Raw genomic sequence first — 24,589 nt, forward strand, 5'->3', positions numbered from 1 at the left:
TGCAATCTCCGAGTAGAGGAAGAGAGAGGCTACGTGTGAGCATAGAAGAGGAAGAGACTTGGGAGGCAGAGAGCCTGTTAAATACTCAATTGTGATCTTGCCCAGGTGGAGACTCATGTGATATTATAGGGAATTCTGGAAAGTACCAAGGACTTCTGGGGATTGAAGTCTGGGGTTCAAATCTCCATTTTACACAATGATAAACAGAACTTTTCACTTAACTATTTTAAACTGATCTTCACAACCACCACATGCAGTATATAATGGGAAGATGAGCATCATTTTTTTTTTGAATAGGGAAACCAAGACTTAAATATGATGGGATCCTAGTTCTTAGAGGTCACCCACTCTAACGTACTGCTTCAGATAAGAAAACTGAGCGCCAGAGTTGTTGTGACTTGCCCAAATTTGCACTTTTAAGCTAGGATTCTAACTCAAATACAGTGGCCTCTATCAGGTCCAGCACTCTTTGTCTCCACAAGGGCACATAATAAATGGCATAGCTCAAATAAAAACTCGGGTGTTCAGTCACCAGATAAAATGTTCTTTCTGGTGTAAAAGATTACAAGGCATTCTTATCTATGAGGTTAATTTCTCATCTAGACTAAATCCTTTTTCAACAATTCAACAATGTAAACACGCAGGAAGCCTTTGTTGTGATATTGATATCCCCCTCAAAAGTTGTGATTTTGCTTTGCCTCAGGTCCTTTACAGCTACAATAGAAGGTGATTGATTGAGCCATGATGATATTTACGGAGGAGCTATGCCTCTAGACTTATCTTTAAAGGAAGGGCTACAAAGCTGAATTAACTAAGAGACAGGGAGAAAATCAGAGATCGGATGGACCCCAAAAATTCAGCTGTCCAGTCACAGGTTATGGTTTCACATGAGGAAATTTATAAGGACTTCTCACAATATATTTGCATTAGAAAATCATACGTCCCCCCAAATGGCAAATCACTGAGTTGCACATGGAGCAGTGAAGAGCTCCTACATGGTGACAAGTTTTAACAATTCTAACAGGCAATAATAATGAAGCAATAATAGCAAAATTATACAGAAGATGCTGGATAAGCAGAGAAATCTGGAACCAAACATCTTGGCCATAGAGGAAGAGTGCTTAGGAAATAATGGACCAAGAATCCATCCTAGAGGGATTTGTTGTTGGGCTACATCAGTTTTTTGTTGTTGTTGTTGTTGTTTTTTATCTGAGGGGAAGTTCCTGGACCAAGCAGAAACTGTGCCTGAGGAACCCCAAAGGGAGTTATATGGAGAAGAACTATCTAGAACTTACATTTCACTAATAGGAAGAGTAATGGGTACTGGCTAGGTCTGATAGAAAAGGGCTCAAACCTAGCAAACCTGTGTGCATTCTCTTTGCAAGTAAACCTGAACACTTGGGTAGTATTAAGTCTGCACACTGTATAGGTCCCTGAGGGAGATGGGCTTCATCAAAGAGATGTTCCTTTGGATCTCTCTAGGTTTAGGTTTATATTATGTCTTCTTTGGGTTTGTAGTCAATAAAACAAAATTTTCCTTTGTCCTGGATTCAATGTATTGTGAGCCTGAGGAATTGCATGATGTCTATGGACTCATTTTACCTCTTCTGTGGAGACTCAGACACAAGTCAAATTCTTGTGATCTGAGGGGCGGTGGGGACAGGAACCACATCTTGATGTTCTTGGAGCAATCTCTGTGTGGGGATGGGAGCCAAATGAAGAATTAGGGTGAGAAGATAACCTTCCCCACTCCTCCCCAGAGTATATTTGTTCCATGTGAACCAGAGCTTCATCTATGGAAGAAGGTTATAACAATCGACCATAGTTATTTCTTGAAGGGTGTTTGGTTTATCTATTACAATGAGGCCAAGAAAGGTCAACTGATTAAGCTAACATAGTTAATAGGCATCTAGGTGGCAAGGTGGATAGGGGAAATTGTACTTTCTGATTTTGAATCCAGCCTCAGACACTTTCTAGCTGTATGACAATGAGCAGACCACTTAGCCACATTTACCTCAGTTTCCTCACCTGTAAAAGGAGCTGAAGGAAGAAATGGCAAATCATGCTAATATCTTTGCCAAGAAAACCCTAAATGGGCTTATGAGGAATCAGACAAGACTAATTGACAAAGCTAGTCAATGGCTAAGATGTAAAGATTAAAATTTAGGGGAGACGGGGAGACTGAGGCATCTGAGGCAGGTAGAAATTAGTTTCTCTCTGCAAGGAGTATTATATTTTTTAGAGGTTTATTAAAGGTTAAAGATTAAAGAATATACAAGTAAGAAACATGTGCCTAGGCCAGAGGCCTAGACAAAATAACCTCACATCACACAAGAGACGCGCCTGCTCCAAAATGGAAGTCCAAAAAGAGCCAAGAGAGCCTCAAAAGCCTTTGAATCAGCTTAAATACCTTCTCGATCTCGGCCCAGGTGAGATTACAAGGCATTCTGGGGAAGTGGAGCAAAGGCTCGTGGGGATTGTAGTCCTGTATTCGAGTCTATTTTTTACAAAGATTAGACTCCAGCTCTCTGCATTCCTCTTTAAGTGCTCTTTCCAGCTTTTGACTTAGGTCATAGACCATATCATATATTTGTGAAACATGTGAATATGTATATATGTGTATATTCATGTGTCATATATTTGTGTATGTTGTATTTACTTCTGTGAATTACACAAGTTATTCCAAAAGTCTTGGTGCAATTTTAAGATATAAAAGCTTAAAAGTTCCCTAAGACTTTTGTGATCATGTACATATGTATATATCTTTTCATATATGTCCTCATGTCTGTCTGTTCCTTTTTCTCTGTATCTGTCTCTCCTTCTCCATGTGTCTCTCTTCATTGCTCCTTCCCCCTCCCTTTTTCACCTGAGGTTGGTCTATTATCTTGCTTGGGGAAAATGGCTCTAAGTTTTGGAAAACTCCTTTATATCTCTTCTACCTTATATATTATACATAGGAAACAGCACATGGATTCTGCCAGGAGGGTTTTAAAAGTCTTAATGAAATCATTCCCTAGGCCATGCTTTCCTTTGAATACTTTAAAGTAGGAAAAAGATGAATGAGTTAATTAAATACAAGATTACCCTATGTGAACTGAACTGAACTATATTAAATAATGGATCAAAATGCTCAAAAGCAAATACCAAAAAAGTTGAATTTAAAATCTAACACTTTGGAAGAGAAGTATATGTGTACAGATAGAAAGATGCATATACATAAAATACCCATTTACATATAAGTAATTTTTTTTATAATGTTCTTCATAATCTTGCAACTTTTCTTAGGACTTAATTTCCTTTAGTAAATAATCCATTTACTTTAGATTTCTTCATTTCAACTTGCAACCAGACTTAATTAGCTTAATTTTATGTAAGGTGGGGGCTCTTTTCTTCAGTGAATTTTTGTCGAACTTGTTCACTTTTTCTATCATTTTCTTTTCTAATTTTTCTTCTAAGTCTCTTATTATTGACTTTTTTATTGTCTTTTAGAGCTTTTCTATTCATTCATTTTGGGCCTGATAGTCTTTCACATTTTCCTCTCAGGATTCACTTGCTTTCATTTTTGTATTGCTGTCCTCTTCTGAGCTTGCATTTTGGTCATTACTCTTGCTGAAATAATTCTCCAGCATTAGAAGCTTTTATTTTTTTTTGTTATTTTCTCATTTGGCATTTTTATTTTTAAATTGACTTTTCCTAAAGGAGTATAATCCCCGGCTTGTACTACTGTTTATTCCAATTTCTTGGGTCAGTTTGTCTACCTCTTGGGTCCAAGATTGAGCACTCAACAGAGGTGACCTGGCTGGCCTCTGTGGGAAAATCTGGGACTGTTCTGTCCAGATGCCATAGGCACTGGATCACATGAGATTTCACCTTCTCCTGCTGCAGTTTAATTAGCTTAAGTTTTAAAAGAATGAATTAGGAGCAAACTTCTGGAAAGAAATTGATTCTAAATGCCTATGAAACAAATGCTCAAAAATAAGCAATTTTGGATCATGACAGACTTCTGAAAGAATAAGACTTGTGATAAGTCCTTGGTGCTACCATAGATTGGAGCAAAAGCAGAGGGTGGCATATGCTTCACCAATCTATATCTGGCATGTATATCAGTTCTTCTAGACTCTGTAGATTTGCCTGACCATGACAAGATGGCAGGAGACAGTGTGATTCAAAATTCATTTAATAGAAAAGCAATTTAGATGAAGAAATCAGTCTTTGTCTTTTCTATTTCTACAACTCTTAGCTTAAGGTTAACCCTAAGAGGGATGACATAGTCATTCAGATATACATTTAGATATATAATTCCAGGTCCATGCTTAGAAAAGTCCACTTGCTAAGACTAAGGTAGTAGAAGCTGTATATAATCACTAAATTTTACAAATCCCATAAGACCTAATGTAATGCAAAATATTCTGTGAACTCTCAAATTCTAGAAGATGGCTGGCCAGACTAGAGATAAAAGATTTCTTACCTAGAAGATCTTATCAGATCCCTAAAGAAACTTCTTTAAAAGAAAATGCATTTCCTGAACCCAAACTAGAATATCAAGGGTCCTTCCTATATTTCTACAGAGGTCCTTCAAAAACAAAGAGTATTATACTCTTGCTTATTAGGAAACAGATTTTGTGCCATATTTAGGATTGGAATATTAAAAAAAATTTTTAGTTTCAGATGGATAGAACTAGCCTCAGTGCCTGTTTCTTTGTCTGCAAAATGAAAGAGTTGTATTAGATGGCCCCAAAGGTCTCTTAGAGGCAGCTAGGTGGCTTAATGGATAGAGTCCCTTGGTCTCAATGGTCCTGTAGTCAGGAAGACCTAAATTCAAATTCATCCTCTAGATAGTAGGTGTGTGATGGTGGGCAAGTCACTTAATGTCTGCCTTAATTCAGTGGAGAAGGAAATGGCAAAGAACTCTGGTATCTTTGACAAGAAAATCTCAGGATCCTACTGGCATGCTATGGTGCACAAGGGTAAGGAGAGTCAGACTTGACTGAATGAATGAACAACACAACAATCTCATTTATATTCATTGAAGGTACTTTTCCAGCTTTGGGAATAGATGGGGAAAAATCATTTTTTATCTGTATCTATAAATATTTTTAACACAACTTTTCCTGAGCAACTATACAAGGGAAAAAAGTTTCTGAGTGTGTGTTTGGAAGGAGGAGCTAACTTGAGCTTTGAAGATTCTAAAAGCCATAAACAATTTACTAAAAATTAAGAGACTATTCACCGAGTAGAAAGAAAGAATGATTTTAACATGTAGCACCTCAGTCTTCCTGGTCACTTACCTGAAGTTCTTCACTGCTTCATTCTACTATCACTAAATACAAAATCTCTTCTAGGATAAAATGCAGACAAATTTAAGAAGATAGCAAGACACACAGCTTTGCTTCTTTTTTCATTAGACACAAGGACCATGCATGTGGAGAACTTCTAGACACACACAAAGACACTCCACTAAAGTCCTATTTTGATCCTCACTGTCAACTAGAGGTGACTCTAGAGTCTCAAATATTAGAAAAAAAATGAGATATGTACAAAATCAGTTTGGAATAAAAAGTGTTTCCTGGAAGCAATGAGATAATATTAGGTAAGAGTGGACTTGGATTGAATAAGACAACCAAATCCACAAATCCCCAATCTTTGTGGCAAGAGGCTAAACCCAGATAAAAAAAGAATCTCTAGTCAATTAGAATTAGATATGAACCTAGGAGATTAGGGAAAATGGATAGAAGAAAAGGAATTGTTCTTCCTCTTTCATAACTTTCCTTCCCATTCCCTTTCCAAAACAATGCTAGAGTGTTCTTTCTAGTCATCACTTGTTCTAAACTCCCATGTTCTGAACCCATTTTCTCACTCAATTTGAACAGATTTCCTATTGCACCTGGGTCAAATGTCTTTGCTGGATTCAAGGATGTACCTTGGCTTTCTTCACAATTAGTTCCCAGGGATTCAATACAAACTTCTGCCTACTTAGTGAAGGAAACATCAAAGGCATTCATAGGCCCCAAACAACGCAACCACCAGGACTGGTTCAACGAGAACAACACTGCTATTGAAGACCTATTGAACAAAAAGAACAAAGCCTTTATGGAGTTGCAAAATAACCCAAACTCTGCTCCTAAAAAGGACAGATTCAAGTCTCTCCAAGCCATGGCACAACGTGAGATGAGGAGGATGCAAGACCGATGGTGGGAAAAAAAGGCAGAAGAAATCCAGTGTTTTGCTGATACAAAAAACTACAAACAATTTTTCAGTGCCCTCTAGACTGTCTATGGGCCATTAAAACCCACCATACCTCCCTTGCTATCTTCTGACAGTGACACTTTCATAAAAGATAAAAAAGGCATCAGCAACAGGTGGAAAGAACACTTCTGTCAGCTTCTCAACCGACCCTCTTCAGTCGACCAAAGCTCCCTTGACCAGATCCCCCAAAACCACACCATTGAACAACTTGACATCCCTCCTTCAATAGAGGAAGTCCAAAAAGCCATTAAACAAATGAGTGCAGGTAAGGCACCTGTTAAAGACGGGATTCCAATGGAGGTGTACAAGGCCTTAAATGGAAAGGCGCTCCAGGCATTCCACATAGTGCTGACCAGCATGTGGGAAGAGGAAGACATGTCCCCAGAACTCAGAGATGCCTCCATCGTAGCCCTATACAAGAACAAAGGCTCACGAGCAGCCTGTGACAACTACAGAGGCATCTCACTACTCTCCACTGGTGGAAAGATCCTCGCCCGTGTTATACTCAACAGACTCCTGCCATCTGTTTCAGAGCAGAACCTGCCTGAATCACAATGTGGTTTCCGACCAGATCTCAGCACCATCGACATTGTCTTCACAGTGAGGCAAATGCAGGAGAAATGCCTTGAGCAGAACCTGAGTCTCTACATTGTCTTCATTGCCTGACGAAGGCATTTGATAGAGTGAACAGGGACGCATTGTGGGTGATCCTTAGCAAGCTTAGTTGCCCAGCAAAATTCGTCAAACTGACCCAGCTCTTTCATGTCGACATGACAGGGGAAGTCCTATCTGGTGTAGAGACATCCGATCACTTCAACATCTCCAATGGCGTGAAACAAGGCTGTGTCCTCGCTCCGGTACTATTCAACCTATTTTTCACCCAAGTATTACGACATGCTGTGATGGATCTAAATCTGGGCGTCTACATCAAATACCGACTGGATGGCTCACTATTAGACCTTTGCAGCCTGATTGCAAAAACAAAGACAACAGAGAGACTCATCCTGGAAGCTCTCTTCGCAGATGACTGTGTTCTCATGGCCCACCAAGAAAATCATCTCCAAACCATTGTGGACAGGTTCTCCACCGCAACAACACTGTTTGGCCTGACTATCAGCCTCAGCAAAACAGAGGTGCTGTTCCAACCTGCACCAGGGAGGCCAACTAACCAGCTGTGCATTACAATCGACAGCACACAGCTTTCTAACGTCAACACCTACAAGTACCTGGGCAGCACCATCGCCAACGACGGGTCCCTAGACCACAAGATTAATGCCAGGATCCTAAAGGCCAGCCAGGCACTTGGGCGGCTGAGCTCCAAAGTCCTCCAACACAGAGGTGTAAGCACTGCGATGAAGCTCAAAGTGTACAACGCGGTGGTCCTCAGCTCGCTCCTGTATGGTTGTGAGACATGGACACTATACCGGAAGCACATGAAACAGCTGGAGCAATTCCACCAATGCTCCCTCCGTTCAATCATGAGGATCCGATGGCAGGACCGAATCACCAACCAGGAAGTCCTCGACAGAGCCAGCTCCACCAGCATCGAAGTCCTGGTCCTCAAAACCCAGCTACGATGGTCTGGACATGTCATCCGCATGGACCCACAGCGAATACCAAGACAGGCATTCTATGGTGAACTGTCAGCTGGACTCAGGAAACAAGGCCGACGAAGGAAAAGATTCAAGGATCAGCTAAAGTCCAACTTGAAGTGGGCTGGCATGACACCAAAGCAACTAGAACTCGCTGCCTCTGTCAGAAGCAGCTGGCAAACCCACATTAACCATGCCGCCACCATCTTTGAAGATGAGCGACGTCGACGTCTTGCCGCTGCGCGTGAACGCTGACACCAGGCCACAACCACACCTCCCGTAACAACTGGCGTTCCAGGCCCCATGTGCCCCAAACTCTGTGCCTCAGCCTTTGGACTCCAAAGTCACATGAGGGCACATCAATAGATGATAATGCACAAAGACAATCATCATTCTTGGTCACTGAGAGACTCCCACTAACTACTTTATAAACCCCACCCTAGTCTGGTAATTGGTGATTTGATCCACTAATGGCATCCCACCTTTACAAATGGAAATGTAGGTAAGAGACTTTAAATGTTAATTTGAGGAGTTTGTATTTTATCCTAATGGCAACTGAGTCCCAGATTTTAACTGGATGGTTTTTGACATCACAGGTCTGGAAATATTAGTAATTTTTTCCTTCTAGCTAAAAAATATAGTCAATAGATTGTCTGAAATTTGCTTAGGAAGCACTCACAAGTAAACAGAATGTATTTATTTATACAAAAATGTTATAAAGAAATCTAGGTCTTTTTTTCTAGGCTTTAAGTACTTTTTGTTTTATTTTGTTTAAAGTCACTTGTATGTATAAGGAAACTTTCACCAAAGAATTTGAGAAGTAAGCTTTTTGCATATTGGTAAGTCACTCATGAAAAAGTGCCTCTGAAGAGAGAATGAAAACACAAACAACTAATTTGCCCAAAGATCTGCAGCAGATTTTCTACTCTGAAGCTTCTTTGGGTCAAGGAGGCAACTGGATGCAGCCAGTTTCAACAAAATTAATCTAATTTCATTCATTTACAGGTATAGGAATGGACTGAGGAGAAATAGAACTAATTAATTGTAGAGACTAATTAAAAGGAAAATTGGCCAGCAAAGAATCATCTTCTTATTGTTGTACTATGGGACCTCCAAAAATGCTTCCATTTCTAACTTATCACTTCAAAAGGCAAAGAGGCAGAATTCAGTTGACTGACTAACAAAAGTATCCAAAGGTGGAATTTCCTGCCTTAGGAGGGAGTGGGTTCCTTATCTCAGAAGTCTTTAAACAAAGGTAAAACTTCACTTATTTTGTTTGTACAAAAGGGGTGTTTATTCAGGAACAGGATGGATTTTTTTTTAAACCCTTACCTTCCATCCTGGAGTCAATATGGTGTATTGCCTCCAAGGCAGAAGAGTGGTAAGGGCTAGGCAATGGGGGTCAAGTGACTTGCCCAGGGTCACACAGCTGGGAAGTGTTTGAGGCCAGATTTGAACCTAGGACCTCCAGTCTAGGTCTAGGTCTCAATACACTGAGCTACCCAGCTGCCCCCACAGGATGGATTTAAATAGTCTCTGAGGTCACTTTCAACTGTGAAATCTAGTACCTTCTACTTTCATGTACAGCAAGAATGAGAATATATTAGAGGTTCATCTCCTCCAGAAGGGTCAACAGTCATTAAATAGTTATTTTGACATTTTCAGAGGCCAAGAAGAGATACCTTAGGAGTACCAACAGTTTAATTGTCCATTAATGTTTTGACAACTGTGTGAGTTTTTAATATACAGATGGTCTGATAACTTCAGATTGTACATATAAAGAATATGAATGCTCATAAGTTCAAGTGAAAAAGATAAATTCTGAAAATCTATTAGTAAATAATGAGTCACTAACTTGAAAAAAACTCGCCTCTAGCTAAAGATAGAAGTTTTAGTCTGTGGTTTCTCATTATCTGTGAAAGGTTATTACTAAATCTAAACTGAACTATGAACATATAATTGAAACTATTTCAAACAAAACAATTGAATAAAACTTCAAAAATAAACAAAATGTTTCTGTTTTGAACTCCTATGGTACTAATGCAAGAACTTCAAGGATCCCGGAAAGCATCCACAATCTTTTAACTCAACTAAAGGAAAATTAGCTGCCATATCTCAAGGTTTTTCAAAGAGCAAAATGAATTCTTCACTATTAAAACTTCATGATTATCATTGGAAGTCATGTAACTTATTTTTATAACTTTAACAGCCTTAAAAAATTTGATTAGAACTTTTTAAAACAGAAAAATAATGATCACTGAGAATATTTAGAACTATAGAGAATGTGTATATCTGTCTTCAAAGTTTTTTTTTTTTTTAGGAATTAATTCAAATCTGATGGATAAGAATTTTTTTTCCTTTCCCAATATAAGACTAAACTAAAAGTATAATCTAATTGAATATATCTTAATAAAAATTAATTATATAATTACCTCTACTGTTATAATTTTTCTTTCTTTGAGGCTCACCAGAAATTCTCTCCCCTTTATCAATGAATTCAGTGTGTGATTCACAATTTCCCTGTTTACCTCACTCCTGCCTTCATACTGAGGGGACTTAGCCTAATTTCCCAGTTCCTCAAATTATTCAATTCCAATGATGTGATAACACTTTTCTTCTATTAAACAATAGTGGTCTAGCCAACACTTACAAGTGTTCTATTTCTATGTTCAAGACTTTCACAATTCCATTATCCATTCATAATCTTTTATAAATTTACCTCTCCATAAGCCTGACTATGCCTAAACCTATTTGTCCTCATCTTGTCCCTCAATACCTCTAATTATTTAGTATTTTCCTAAACCATCACCTCTACTCCAGTCATACTCTCCTGCCTTCTCCATCTGAATTTTGTGGTGAATGTGGTCAACTCTACAATAAAGTGTTTTACTGCCTTATTTTGTTGCTCTTCATATTTTACCCAAGTTTTACTCTGAATTACTGTCATCTGTCAGTTCATCCTTTCCCACTTATGCGTGTTTGAATGGAGTGATGAAATTGTTTTAAGTACGTTCACTATTATGTTCTCAATTCGGAACTCACTCTAACAAGGTGATCCTATTCCTCTATAAGTGATTCTTCATCCCATTTATCCCAGTAGCTGTTCCAAACCACTCTTCCAGCCTTCCACAGAACCACATCCCTTAAATTTCTCAGCTAGGGACATTGACTCATATACGATCAAAAGAAAAAAGAGATTAAGATCATTCACTGAGAGCATCTTCATTTCTCCCTTCTTTTTTCATACCTGTCTGCCCCCCCCCCCCCCAGCAACTCTCTTTTCCTTTGCTCCAGTCTCTGAGTTCCTAAGAACTAGCCCTTCTTCTTGCTGGCTCCTTTACAGCTGCATACAGACATAGAAGCATTGAAGTCTCGCTCGTTCTTAAAAAATCCACGACTAGATTCTGCCATATGTATTATATTTCTCATCTCTCCTTTCTTACTAAAACTTCATGAAAAATGTTGTTTATGCTTTCCTCTAATTTTTTAAAACTATCTGCAATTGGGATTCCAAATTCTTCATTCAATGGAAACTGTCCTCTCTAAAGTTAGCAACCATTTCTTACTTGACACATTTAATAGCCTTTTCTCAATCCTCCTTCCTCTTGACCTCTCTGCAGCATTTGATACTGCTTATCCTTTTCATAGTTTTTTTTTATCCTTTCTTAAGTTTTCATAACAATGTTCTCTCTTTGTTCTTATTACTCCTACTTAAGTCTCCATTGCACTAACTGTGGATAACTCCCCAAGGCTCTGTTCTAGGCTTTCTTCTCTTTTCTCTTTCATTTAGTAATTTTTTCATTGCTCATAGGTTCATTTATTACTTTCATTCACTCAGTCAACTACCAGAGTTTCTCATTTCTATATTCACAAAATCTCCACTTACACAGTCAAGGCCCTACATCAAGTCCTCATCTTTCTCCTGAAAGACTGCAGTAGCCTCTTGATTAATAGACTTGCCTCATTTCTCTCTTCATTCCAACCCATCCTTCACAGGGCTGCCAAAGTGGTTTTTCTAAAGCACAGTTTAACCATACCATCTTCAAACCCCTCTTAGGAAAATTTCAGTGGCTCCCTATTAATACTAGAATTAAATATTAACTTTGGTATCTAAAGCTCCTTTCAAAATGGCCTTTTCATAATTTTGCAGGTGTTTTATTCATTAATTCCCTGAAAGCATTCTCTGGCATAGCCATTTGCCAATATGCTTGCTCTTCCTCATGCATAGTGGTCCATCTATTGTCTGCTTTTTCACTGGTTGTCCTCAATGCCTTGAATATTGTCTTTCCTCACTTCTGCTTCTTGGCCAGAAGTGAGGCTTTCTTTTAGGCTCAAGTCAAGAACTAGATTCTGCAGACGACTTCTCCCCACTTCAGCTATTAGTGCTTTTTCCAGTCCCTTGCGGCTAGGGGCTTTTCCTTAGGTGTTTTACGTGGTAACTGCTTTATATTTATCTATATGTATGCATGTACATATAGACACACACAAATGTACACATACACACAGAAATATACATATGTATACATAAATCACTTATATGTATACTACATGTATTATAAATATATTTATACTATACATATATATCTTAAATATATATGTATATATATACAGACACATATACACATATATATTGTATTTCCAAACCACTGGCTGGTATATAGTATATATATGTATATACATATATATATATGATAAAAATTTGATTACATGATTTCTCTGATCAGGAAAAAAATTCTCTTAATAACTAGATGCCTCAGATTTTCCATAAGTAAAATAAATTTAATAAAGTTTAATTCCTATTTACTATACAGCAATCTTCAATGAAATTTGGAAATAAAATTTAAGCTTTCAAAGAGGCAGTTTTGATATAATCACAATATAATCATATTTTTTCTTCTTATTAAAATAGCCATAATTTTATATTTTGGTTAAAACATTTAAAAATCTATTTAAGAATAGAATTAATTTGAGCTGCTAATCTAGAGCTAGATATCTTCCTGATGGATATTCTGGATGCTAATTTGCCATATATGATATCGGAGCACAGTCACACAGTCTTCCTGCCTAGTTTATTTTTTTTATTAATGTTTTTGGTTACATTAAAATACCCTTTGTCACTCCTCTCACCCATTAGAAAAGGCATCATTTGACAAAAAGATATATGTACATATAAAACTATGTCTTATTTATTTCTATTTATCCATTCTTTCTCTAGAAGTGGAACTATTCATTTTCATGGAAACTTCTTGGTCCCTGATTAACAAACTTGCTCCTTTTTTTCTTCTTCTTTTACACTATAGGCTTGCTTTCTTGTTGCTTGGTTTATCTTAGTTAGCAATTATTTTTCAGTGGGGTTTATTTTCTTTTTGGCTGATTATGTAAAAGAAATATACTGAGGTTCTGATCACTACTCCTATGCTTCTCTTTTAAAAGTAAGCACACAGTCTGAAGCTTTTAAGGATTTTTACTGTAAGAAAAATGAGAAACATATAGGCATTAAGAATGAAATTATAGAATTATCATCAGTCTCATAAAAAACTGAACCCTTATATCTACTGCTACATAAATGGAATTATTTGACATCTTCAATTGTGCTAAGACTACATCATTTTTCTTGGTTCTTGGCAATCTCACACAGCCTTCTCATTTATTTTTCTTAAGGTAAATGCCCTCAGTCCTCTTGTTTTTCAAAAATTTCAAGAAATAAATGCTTTATACTATTCCTTTCATTATCTTTTTTTTTAAGTGTTCTTTGGTAAAACCGAAGAACCTCATTGACAATATGTTTTACTTTAAATTGTATTTTTTTAATTGAAAGCCAGAAGTACTGAAAATAAGATTTATCTTTGTTTCTGACAGAAACCTAGACTTTTAATCAATTTTGGAATCTGGATTTCTCCCAGAGAAGAAGACAAATTTTATTTAAGTACACTTCTCTCTACAAAAATCCATCATTGTCACCACTGAATCCTAAGATTTTTAGGTATTCTTTGCTTGAGGCTTATAATCGAGAGGACTAAGTCCAATCCCAGGGGAAATCCCCACATCTCACTTTTTGGTTCCTTATGACCCCATTAATAGCTGAGATTTCGGTCTATATCTGCTGTCTACATCTCTTGAGATGAAAGTATGAGGGTTCTCATCTGTAGAGACACTAAAGATAACAAAGCATGTATCAATTATGGGAGAGTCATTATACATCAAAGTGTGTGTGTGTATAGATATGTATATATGTATATATATATATATATATTTAATGTCAAGAATTCATAGGCAGAAGTCTATAAATAAAGTCATAAATCATAGAGGTAACTCACATAGATCCATAGGCCAATAACACAATTTTCCTCCCTCTTTGGCAAACCTTAATTTCCTCTGGGTTCTAAAGTACTTACTCCAAACTAAAAGCATCATCCTATGGTTTGAAATCCCCTTAGATATGAACCAAACTGTGTATTACTAATGGGGCAAATTCTCTGAAATTCTGAGCTCAGTTTGCTTTTCAAAGGGAAACAAGCATTCTCCCAGAATTATAATACCATCCTTTGGTTTAGGGTCCCCTTGACTGAATTCCTCTGAAATTCAATACACAGACATCCAGTTTTATGGCAAAAGATTGCATTCTCCAAAAATGGAAATCCATTTGTGGTTGCTAAGCAGATTACTTCCTTTTACCAATTCCTAAATACCTCATCATGATCATGGAGGGCAAGACCATGTCCCTTGTTTCCCACATCATCCCTTGTCCTTGTGCCTCCTGGCTCTAGGGCTACACTTGTGATCCTCTTCTGTTGAGAAAAGGGACAAAGTTCAGGAAATTCCCCTTGGCTTAAGAGAACATTGGATCACTAAACCTTTAGACTAGAGGATGTGAGTAAGTCACCCGCCCCAAAGGTGCTGCCTCTTTTCCTACTGAAAGGTGAGATCCTGGATCTTTCTACCCACCCCTAGAGAATGATCCTTCTCCAGCTACAAGACTAGATTCTGTGGCTCTCAAGCTGTGGACCCATACAGAAAGAACCTTCAGTAGCTCTTACCATATGGCCAGATGGTTGGCCCCTCTTTGCTACCATGTGTTTGAGACCTTATCTCCAAGGTTAACTCAACATTGTAAGAGTTGTTAGAGGGCAGCCAATTTGAACCCTTCTCCCTATCCTCAGCACCCTACTAAACCTGCGGAGCTCTCTGGATCTTGCCAGAAACATGGTCAATGGGAAAGAAGAATAAAGGGATCTTTAGGCTCCCATTTATGGAGATCAATGCAAAGGGTGACCCTTCTGCTAAACCACAGGGCACAACAAAAGAAGTTATTTAATTGTCCTTGAAGATAGCCGCCATCAATAAACCAGCTCTTAAGAAGGTGATAAATGAGACAGGGAAATGCAATCAAAACTTCCAAATCTTTATTTTTTATGCTGTAAATTCATCAAGTTGACTGGGGACGCTCTTTTTTCCTCCCCATCAACCTCTTAACACCTACAAATTAAGTAGGGGTAAGGGGTAGGGAGGAAACAGAGCCCTAAAGTGATATTCTCCTCAGGATTATAAGATTAAGAGCCAGAATGAGCCTTTGATCAACCACGTAATTTATAGATGAGGAAACTGAGGCCAGAGAGGCAAAAGTCATTTTAACTTATAACTGTCTTAAAAGTAGCAAATTCATATCCTTTGTTTATAAATTATGTTTAAATTAATATTATCATGCTATTCATTTGGGGAAATGCTTTGTAATGTCTATATTCTCAGGGCTATATGGCATTGCCTGAGGATTTTTATACCTAACAACAAAGTAATAGATACCAAAGAAATAGATACCAAAGTTATACCACCATAGAAAAACCATAAAGGAAGCTTTGAAAAAATTATACGTTTTGCAAAAATAAAGGGAGGAGTTTTTGTTTTTGCTTTCCTTATGTCTGAACTGAAAACCATTTACTGTGAGGAGTATACAAAGTCAAACCCAGAGTTAAAGGAGCATGCTGCTTTACTTTATTTAAAAATATGAAAATATAAAGTATTAGACATCAAAGAATGAGTATTCAAAAGCTGCTCTATCAGATGAAAATTCCTTTTAAATTCTAAAGGAAAGAAAAACATTTCATTTGAGAATTTGCAGTATTTGTTGATTGTTGCTCTCCTAAAAAGTTTTAATGGGAGGTTATTTCTTTCTGAATGAAAGACACTGTTAAATTTTGCCTCAAAACATTATATTGTATCATGGAGTCAATATAGTTAAGTGAAATGAAAAAAAACTGATTCTGCAATAATCTGCTACTATTGCCAACTCAACCCTTTGTGACACCAACCCTAATGCAGTGGCCAACTATATGCAAAATTATAGTTCTTGAACTGGGTTATGATACCTCAACCTGGGTTCATTATTTTATAAATGCTGTGGTTGAGGTAGTATATTCAGGAAACTGGTTCAATGAAAAAAAACCATGTAAGTGAGCTATTTATACAAAGTATAAGTTCTTAGAAGCAAAATAAGAAAAAATAGATATGTTTATACCAATTTTATTTTCTTAGAACATGAGACTTTTGAAGAACTGGATTTCTAGCTACTTAAATGCCTACTCATCTTTAAAAACCTAAATAAATTATGAAAAGAATATGGCAAATGAAATTAATTTTACTAAACATGGGAGATTTAAAGATCAAATTAGTCAAGTATCACTTCAAGTTTAATCTATTTTTACAACAAATGATGTTTCTAGAATATTGTATATCTAGATCAATATGGAACCCATCAGTACCTTAAAGAAATGAGTAGCCATTTTCATTTCATTTTTTATCTGTATAGAAGCAAGTAGTGAACACTTAAAACAACAACCATCTTACCTGACATGCATTATAAAGCAGTTGATGTTCCAATTTTTTTATGCCCAGGATTTGCTGAAACATTTCATAAAGTTGTTCCTTGCTCAAAATAAGTTCTGACACAGCACTGAGTGCCATCCTATTTGGCTGTTTGCACAGGTCCTCTTCACCTTTATAGATAGCATCAAATTTGGCTATCCATGAACTCAACACTGTCTCTTTACTCAAACCGTCAATTTCAGGCAAACTCCGTACCCTCTTTTCAATGTTTTTCTTGAATACATCTCTGAAGTCATTAGCAGAACACCCTCCACTGTGAACCATTCTGGCTACCCGATCACTCTTAAGGAAAACCTAGAAGAAAAGGTAGAAAAAGGCACATACAATTAAGTGTGCACACTAATGCCTCTGTTCAGCAATAATAGAAAAAATTCAAAGAAGAGTTGGACATTTCATAACAATGTTTTATAAAGATTATAATTTTCTTGAAGACTTAATGAATTTACAGTCTAATTCATAATAATAGACATTAAGTCGCTATTTTGTTTAAAAAGCTCCATGCAAAGTCTCTGAGATGACAGACTCAAATCCACTTCATAAACAATAAGAACTATTTTGATTGTACCTCATACTTTAGTTCACTTTATCCAAACTTGTCCAAACAACTATGGGAACTTTCTCTTTTACATCTATATATCTCTGAGCAGCTAGAGTATAAGGAAGAAGATAAGAAGAGGAATCCTAGTTCCAACTTTCGCACATTTTCTCATATAAGTACTTTTTTGTTATGAGAATAATCACTTAAGGAATACAGAGGTAAATAGAATATTCATACCCAGATCCTCAAAGCCAGCATAAGTATCAATAGTGTGGGATCAGTAATAAAGATCTCTTCCTAGATTAAGGGAGATAACATGGATTCAGCATATATTTACTATCTTAAAAAAAACTTTAAGGAATATGTTGCTCTCAAGATAGTACATCTAGTTTCACTCCTGCTTCAAGGAGCTCCAAGTATAATTATAGGAAATCATACAAAATAAACAATGAAAGATACTATAAGGAAGTCTTCTCCTCAAGAAATAGTAAGTAAAATGTCAAAATAATCAATAGTCAAATCATGGATTCTAAGACACTTTAGAATTCTTTAATGAATTTCAAATTAATTTAATTCAGATGACTCCTAGATATTTATGTTCAAAGTATAGGAGGTTGGTCCACATTCATCTCAACCCTTTCTGCCTTGACTAATAACCTCACCCAATGCAAAGATGATTTAACATAATATTGATTCTCTATGCCAATATAAATATGTATATTTAAATATATATGACACATAAAGATGTTTATAGTACAAAGAAAATATTATCTGCTCTAGAGAATTGTCCAAAACAAATACTAGGGAGGCTAATATATTTACACAAATAAAACACAAGATAGAATGTAATAGGTACAAAGGAGAGGTATAAATAAAATCCTATGGGGACTTTGATAGGGAAGGTATCATTCTAAGGGGGGACCCCCAGGATAGTTTTGTGAAGGAGCTGGCAACTGAAGTGGACAAAGAACAGAATGCTTCAAAACATGGACATACATAATGCAACTATTCCTGGGATAAGGGCTGAGAAACAGTGTTACAGAATTTTCATTTTAGCCATGCAGGAAAACACAAGTGTCACTTAAAAGGAAGGAAGGAAGGAAGGAAGGTTTACTACGCCTGTGCAGTTCTCTCTGTGACCCTTAGCAAGTAACTGAACCTTTCAGATTATCAGTTACTTCATCCATAAAAAAGGATAATAGAATTTTTCATTGCCTACCTCAAGGGATTGTTAAGAGACTCAAATATGAAATAGTGAATGTAAAACATTTTAAAAACTGCTAAGTGGCACATATTGAATACTGTGTGCAGTATTCAATATTTGCCTATAAGAAAATAAAAAAAAGGATGAGGAAATTGCAAAAGAGAGAGAGAAAAACCATGGAAAGGAAGCTGAGGAACAATAAGGCATCAAGAAAAAGATAGACAGTAACATAAACATGGAGAAAGACTAAGAACATTAGGTTTTGTAACAAAGTGAGAGTCTTTTACTGAGAGTAAAGAGAACTGTGTCAGTAGAATTAAGAGAAGAGAGATAAGTATTATCTTGTATTAAGATAATGAATGTGTTGGATGATGTAATCAGAAGGACCTGAGTTAAAATCCAGCTTCAGATACTGACTAGATGTGTGATTTTGGGCAAGTAACTTCCTCCATTCCCTCATCTGTAAAATGAGATGGAAAATAAAAGGCAATCTACTCTAATATCTTTGCCAAGAAAATCCCAAATAGAGTTGTGAAGAATTGGACTGAAGAACTGAACAATAACAACAAAATATGAGTGAAATATGAGTGAATAATGGGGAAAGGGCTATTGAGTATAGATTGCATTTTTTCAGAAGCTTGACAGGGAAGTGGTGGAGAGAGTTAAGGCAGCAGCTTGAAAGGTATGGAAAATCAAAGCACAGATGCCTTTTGTTATTACTGTTTGTGTTTTAATTTTCTTTAGGGCTAGATAAGATCTGAACATATTTGTTGTTGTTCATCCTTGTTTTTGAAGAGGATCAATGACATCACAGGGTCATGTCTTGTAATGTGAACTGGATTTAAGTGAGACAGAGTTGCACAGAGTCATCAGATACCTCACTCTCTCTTCCAAAATCATCAAAGTCCACTGGCAAAATGAAAGTCATGATGATTGGCAACAGCCTAAGATGCAGTGGATGATATTAGCAGCATTGATGTCTGACCAATCTAGGCATTTAACAGCACCCACTTCATCTTCTTTCATGGTTCTTAGAACAAATTACTCTCATCAGCCCATTCCACTGGGGGAAGTCTTCATATACTTGGAATAAACATCCCCTTAATTCACTGATGAGTTTGAGGCCAACCCTCAACTTGGTTTTGCCTGCTTGCTAAGACAGTTTTCCCAGAGTGTGCATGCAACAACTTCTTGAAGCCACAGGGGAGAGTTAGGTGAGAGGTAGACACCAGAAGTGATAAGCAGCCCTGAAAAGGGCTCCACAAGCCTTCATACCAAAGGTGACAGTCCTCCCTGAACATCCCAGACATATCTGTAGGGTGAGAAGGAGCCCATAGAGATGGAGAGAGAGAAAACATAAGAAAGAGAAAAATGTTTGGAGGGAGGTCATGAAGACTGGATGAGATATAATCAAATATATGGGTGGCTTGACTAATGTTAGAATGGATAATCAATCACATCATCTGCTTTTACTAGAGGGAAGCTGAGGACATTGAAGGCAGCCACTGATGAATGGCAGAAAGTTTTCAAACTGGCTGGCTTAATCTTAGTAAAATAAGAGGCAAAAATATCCACTTAAAGTATTGACTAGCATGGATTTGAGGAACTGAGGGTGTTCAGAGTGAAAAGAAGTGGAAGTTTAGAAGTGTTACTGTAGGGAATGTGGTAGAATTAATAATAGAATAAATGAATTATATGTAGCAGGGAGACCTAGCTGAGATTAGAAAGCAGAGATTCATAGTTGATTGGTCAAGATGATTTTAAACATTTGGCAAGTTGGGAATACAATCAGAGAAGGGATAGTATGAGTTACCTATGACTAAGGTTTAATATGGTTGAGACAGTCAAAGGTGAAGATAAAAGAGAACAAGACAGGCTTATAAAAGGTCTCTTCCTTCATAGAAGATAGAGGAGACGTGCTAATAACTAAAATAACTGATGGATGTATGAGCAAAGATCCTAACATTAAAGGAACCTTACAAACATCTTAAAAAAAAACTTTTCATCCACTACTCATTGTTAGTATACTTAAAATTGCCTGGAGTCTAGTTACCTTAGATTGATGAAAGTGGAAGATGCTTTGGATCCCTTTGTTTATCTCAATATAAAATGATACAGCTCTTAATAGTCTTAGTTCATCCAAAACTAGTCTATTGCCTGAAAAGATTTCATTTCCAGGGAGAATTTAAAAGCCTGACTTAATTGTTTTAATTAAAAATTTTAATAAACAACAAAAAATCAATTTTCACTGTCTTCTACCCAATCTCCCTACTATTAAAAAGAAAAACAAAACTCTTGCAACAAATACGTATAGTTAAGGAAAAAAATTCTGTACCAGCTGTGTCAAAAATATACAACTTCAAGACGCCATCTATTTGTTAGAGATAGATATTGTGTTTTATTGTTAGTTCTCTAGAGCCTTAGTTTATCATTGTGATGACCAGAATTCTTGCTTCTTCAAAGGATTTTTTGATTAAATCTTATTTTTTCAATGAACAAAAATTGATTTTCTTTCCCCCCTTCATTTCCTTCAGTTAAACCAAGATTGAAACAGGTTAGCACTAAATGTCACCACAGAACATAGTCTATCTGAATTTTAACACCTGCTATCTATAAAGAGTTAGTCTTTTCTATTTTTATGCTGGAGGGCAGCTAGGTAGCAAAGTGGATAGAGAGATGAGCCTGAAGTCAGGAAGACACATCTTCTTGAGTTCAGATGTGGACTCAAATACTTATTGCGTGTTCCTAGGCAAGCCAATTAACCCTGTTTGCCTCAGTTTTCTCATCTGTAAAATGAGTTGGAAAAGGAAATGGTATATCACTCTAATATCTTTGCTAAGAAAACTCCAAATGGGTTCATGAAGAATGAGACATGATTGAATACAAAAACACATTTACATGCCAAGATTATATGTTAATTATCATACACTGAGTCATTTAATAGGGTATGGGAAATCAGTGTTAAAAATCTGAACTAGGTAAAAGCAACTCTAAGTTAGGAACTGAGAGATGGGTCTTTTGATTCTTCCAAATAAACATATAAATTAACTCAGGATAATACCTCATTATTCACCCATGATAATTTATTTAGAATATATATTTCTGCTATAGTTCAGAAAGTCTTTTACATAACTAATAAAAACTGCTACCTGTATGCTCTCCCTAAAATATTTCTTGGCATATTCTGGGCAGAAACTCTTTCAAGAAGTAAATTTGGACTATCCTTATGAAAGAAGCAGTCTTCTTAAGAATGCCATCAACTTTGCCCCTTTTTCATTTTTCCTCACTGTTATCCTTGATAAAATCATTTTGCCATATGATATTCCTAAATTCTGGATTTAGGAAGCATTGCTTTCACTTACTAAACTATCCCAAAAGCCAAAGAATCCATAGGAAAGCTCAAATCCTGAGACATTTTTTAAAAATTAGAAGTGGTAATTTTCTCAGTTCTCAGAAAGTCTGATCTCAGCCAGCTAGTCTTTGGAAAGTTCAGATACTGAAGAGCCACCAGTTGTCCTGCATCTCTTCTTTCCCCCTCAATGGAATTAGCATCAGCCAGCTCCCAGGTCCAGGCTCTTGACTCATCCTTCCAATGACTAGTCCTGCTTGATGCAGATAAGAACCCTTTTAAAACAACCCCCCCACTGGATTTTATTTGTTTTAGTGCATAATTCTGCAGGAAACCCCAATATATCTCACCTATTTCCATAACCTTAATAGCTCTTCTTAATTGCAAGTATGTTTCCTAAATAAAACTATATTGACTTGCTATGTGTTCCATGTTTCTACATGTTGGACTTTAGTATCCTAAATTTACTAAAACTCTAATGAAAAACTACTTAATAGTAATTCATGTAGTGTATGACTAAAATATAAAATAATTTTCAATTTACACAACTGAAAACCCTTAAGATTTATTATTATTTAATGCTACTGCAAGCACTTGAAAATCTTTTAAGATAATTTGTCATATTTTCTGGTTTGTTCAGCAATGGCCAATGACAAAACAATCTTAACCTCCAAAAATGTATTCTGTTTAAAAAAGGCATCAGAGGAAAATGACAGCTTGACCATCCCCACCATTTTTTACCTCCTCAGTCCAGGAATATTATTCATAATAAATCTTTGGAATGAAATGATCCCTTCTCAGTTTAGATTTTTTTCCCTTTTTTCAGTGGGTATAATAAAAGCTATTGTATATTAATCATGTTTTAAAGGTATGAGAAACCACAGAAACATATGACTTTTATACTACCATTATTAACAAATGTGCCCTTAGGCAGTTTCCTTCTGAAGAATGAATAATCCATTTTTTAAAAACAACTTTTATTCATCTACTATATTTTCCAACTCCTTATACAGTCTTTTGACTGACATAGGGAAATATCTTTAATCTCCATCTCTATACTCCAATCTGAATCCTAATCCTTTTTATTTTATTTACCATTTTTTGTTATTGATTAGAAAGAAATGTCAGCAGTACTACATCCAGATCAACGTTATCATTTTCTCTGTTATTGTTTAATCCCTGATTTATCAGAAAACTCAAATCCTTTGAGTCTTAGACCAAAGACCTTGATAGGTACATCCTGAACCAAACAGATATACTGGGGTATAGGGGGAAGATAGACCATGCACTCAAAGAGAAACCTCAACAGGAAATAATAAATACTGGAACCCAGGAGAGTTGAGAAGGCTTCTTCTTTTTCTGTTATTCCTGAAATAGTATGAATGCTCTGGTCTTTTCCATGGAAGAATATGAAATTCATGGTCAGGTGAGTGCTTTAGTTTATCTGTTTTGCATTCAGTATCTTGGATTCATCTAGCACTGACTGGGCACCTGTTTGAAATGTGCCATCTTACCTCATCTGTTTGGCTTTCATATCATTGAAAATAAATTCATATTTCCCACAGTCCTGCTGAGATAAACATGTTAGCATTTGAGAGTATATTCAAGCACTTTGATAATTGTGGGAATATGAAGGGAATCATGAGGATCAAATATTTATCAAGCTTCTACTCATTCTGTATATACTGCCTGAGACACAGGAAGTTGAAAAAACAAACAAACAAAAAAAGAAAAAATTTCCAATCTCAAAACAAGGGTTCAGCTGGGGCCCATAAACTTAAAAAGATATATATGCAAGATTGAATTTCAATATAATTAATTTTCTTTGAAATTCTACATATTTTGTTCATTAAAAATTCTGAGAGGGGTTAGGATTAGGGGGATAGAGATTTGAACTTATCATTATGGAAGCTAATGTTATCATTAAGAAAAAGTTAATAGAGACAAAAGAAAAAAAGAAGGCCCAGGCCCAGACCTTGGGATCCATGCACATAAAAGGGTTGTAAAATAGATGATGGCCCAGCAACGGAGACTAAAAAGAAATGGTCAGAAAGGTAGCAAAAGATCCACAAAAACTCAGTAGAAAGAAAACCTAGAGAATGTCAAGGAACACAGAGTAGTCAAAAGAATTAAGAGAAATAAGGAAGAGACTTTGAAAAGATTTTAAACTTTAAATAGTTTGTTTTTGAGAGACAGTGGAAAAACTGGTATAATAAAACACCAGCGTATTACGACATTCCATATTTGAGGAAATCATCTGTTATTCTTTGAGAACAGTCTTTAAAGTATTCATCTGCTTTGACCCAGAAATTCTACTATTGGATATATATCTTACAAAAGTCAATAACAAAAATAAATATCTCATATATAACCATATCTATAACCATTTATAACATCTCTATGTGCAATTAGAAACCTGAGTGCTTTCTTGGAGAATGGCTAATTGAATTGTGGCCTACGAATCACATAAAATATTATTACACTGTAAGAAATGAAACTTGGGAGAGCCCTATGAAACTCAGAGAAACTTGAACGACATGTACTATCAAGGAAAAGCAAAGAACAACATGCACAAAGATCATGACAATTTAAATTTTATCACTAACAAGCAGGTGAATTCTGACGAATTGTAGTGAGCAATCTCAGTCCTGGGAAACGGATAAGGAAACTTTCTGTGTCAGAGTAAGGGAGATATAGGATATGAAATGTGGTATACACAATTGGACAGGGTTTTTAGTTGATTCTATTTAAATGCTTTTCTTAGTTACAAGAAAAATCCA

At 36.3% G+C, this 24,589-nt stretch overlaps 1 protein-coding gene across 10 annotated transcripts in view; it reads right to left on the minus strand.

The window, feature by feature from the left end:
• Positions 1-24,589, minus strand: part of CADPS2 (calcium dependent secretion activator 2) — a 758,482-nt gene that overhangs the window by 484,938 nt on the left and 248,955 nt on the right. For all 10 annotated transcript variants that reach the window (XM_056799641.1, XM_007504220.2, XM_056799643.1 and 7 more), the window contains exon 3: positions 16,680-17,012. In XM_056799641.1, the coding sequence (XP_056655619.1) occupies positions 16,680-17,012 (333 nt within the window). The remainder of the gene's footprint in view (positions 1-16,679; positions 17,013-24,589) is intronic.

This window comes from Monodelphis domestica, chromosome 5 (genome assembly GCF_027887165.1).
Source record: "Monodelphis domestica isolate mMonDom1 chromosome 5, mMonDom1.pri, whole genome shotgun sequence".
Classification (NCBI taxonomy): Eukaryota; Metazoa; Chordata; class Mammalia; order Didelphimorphia; family Didelphidae; genus Monodelphis; species Monodelphis domestica.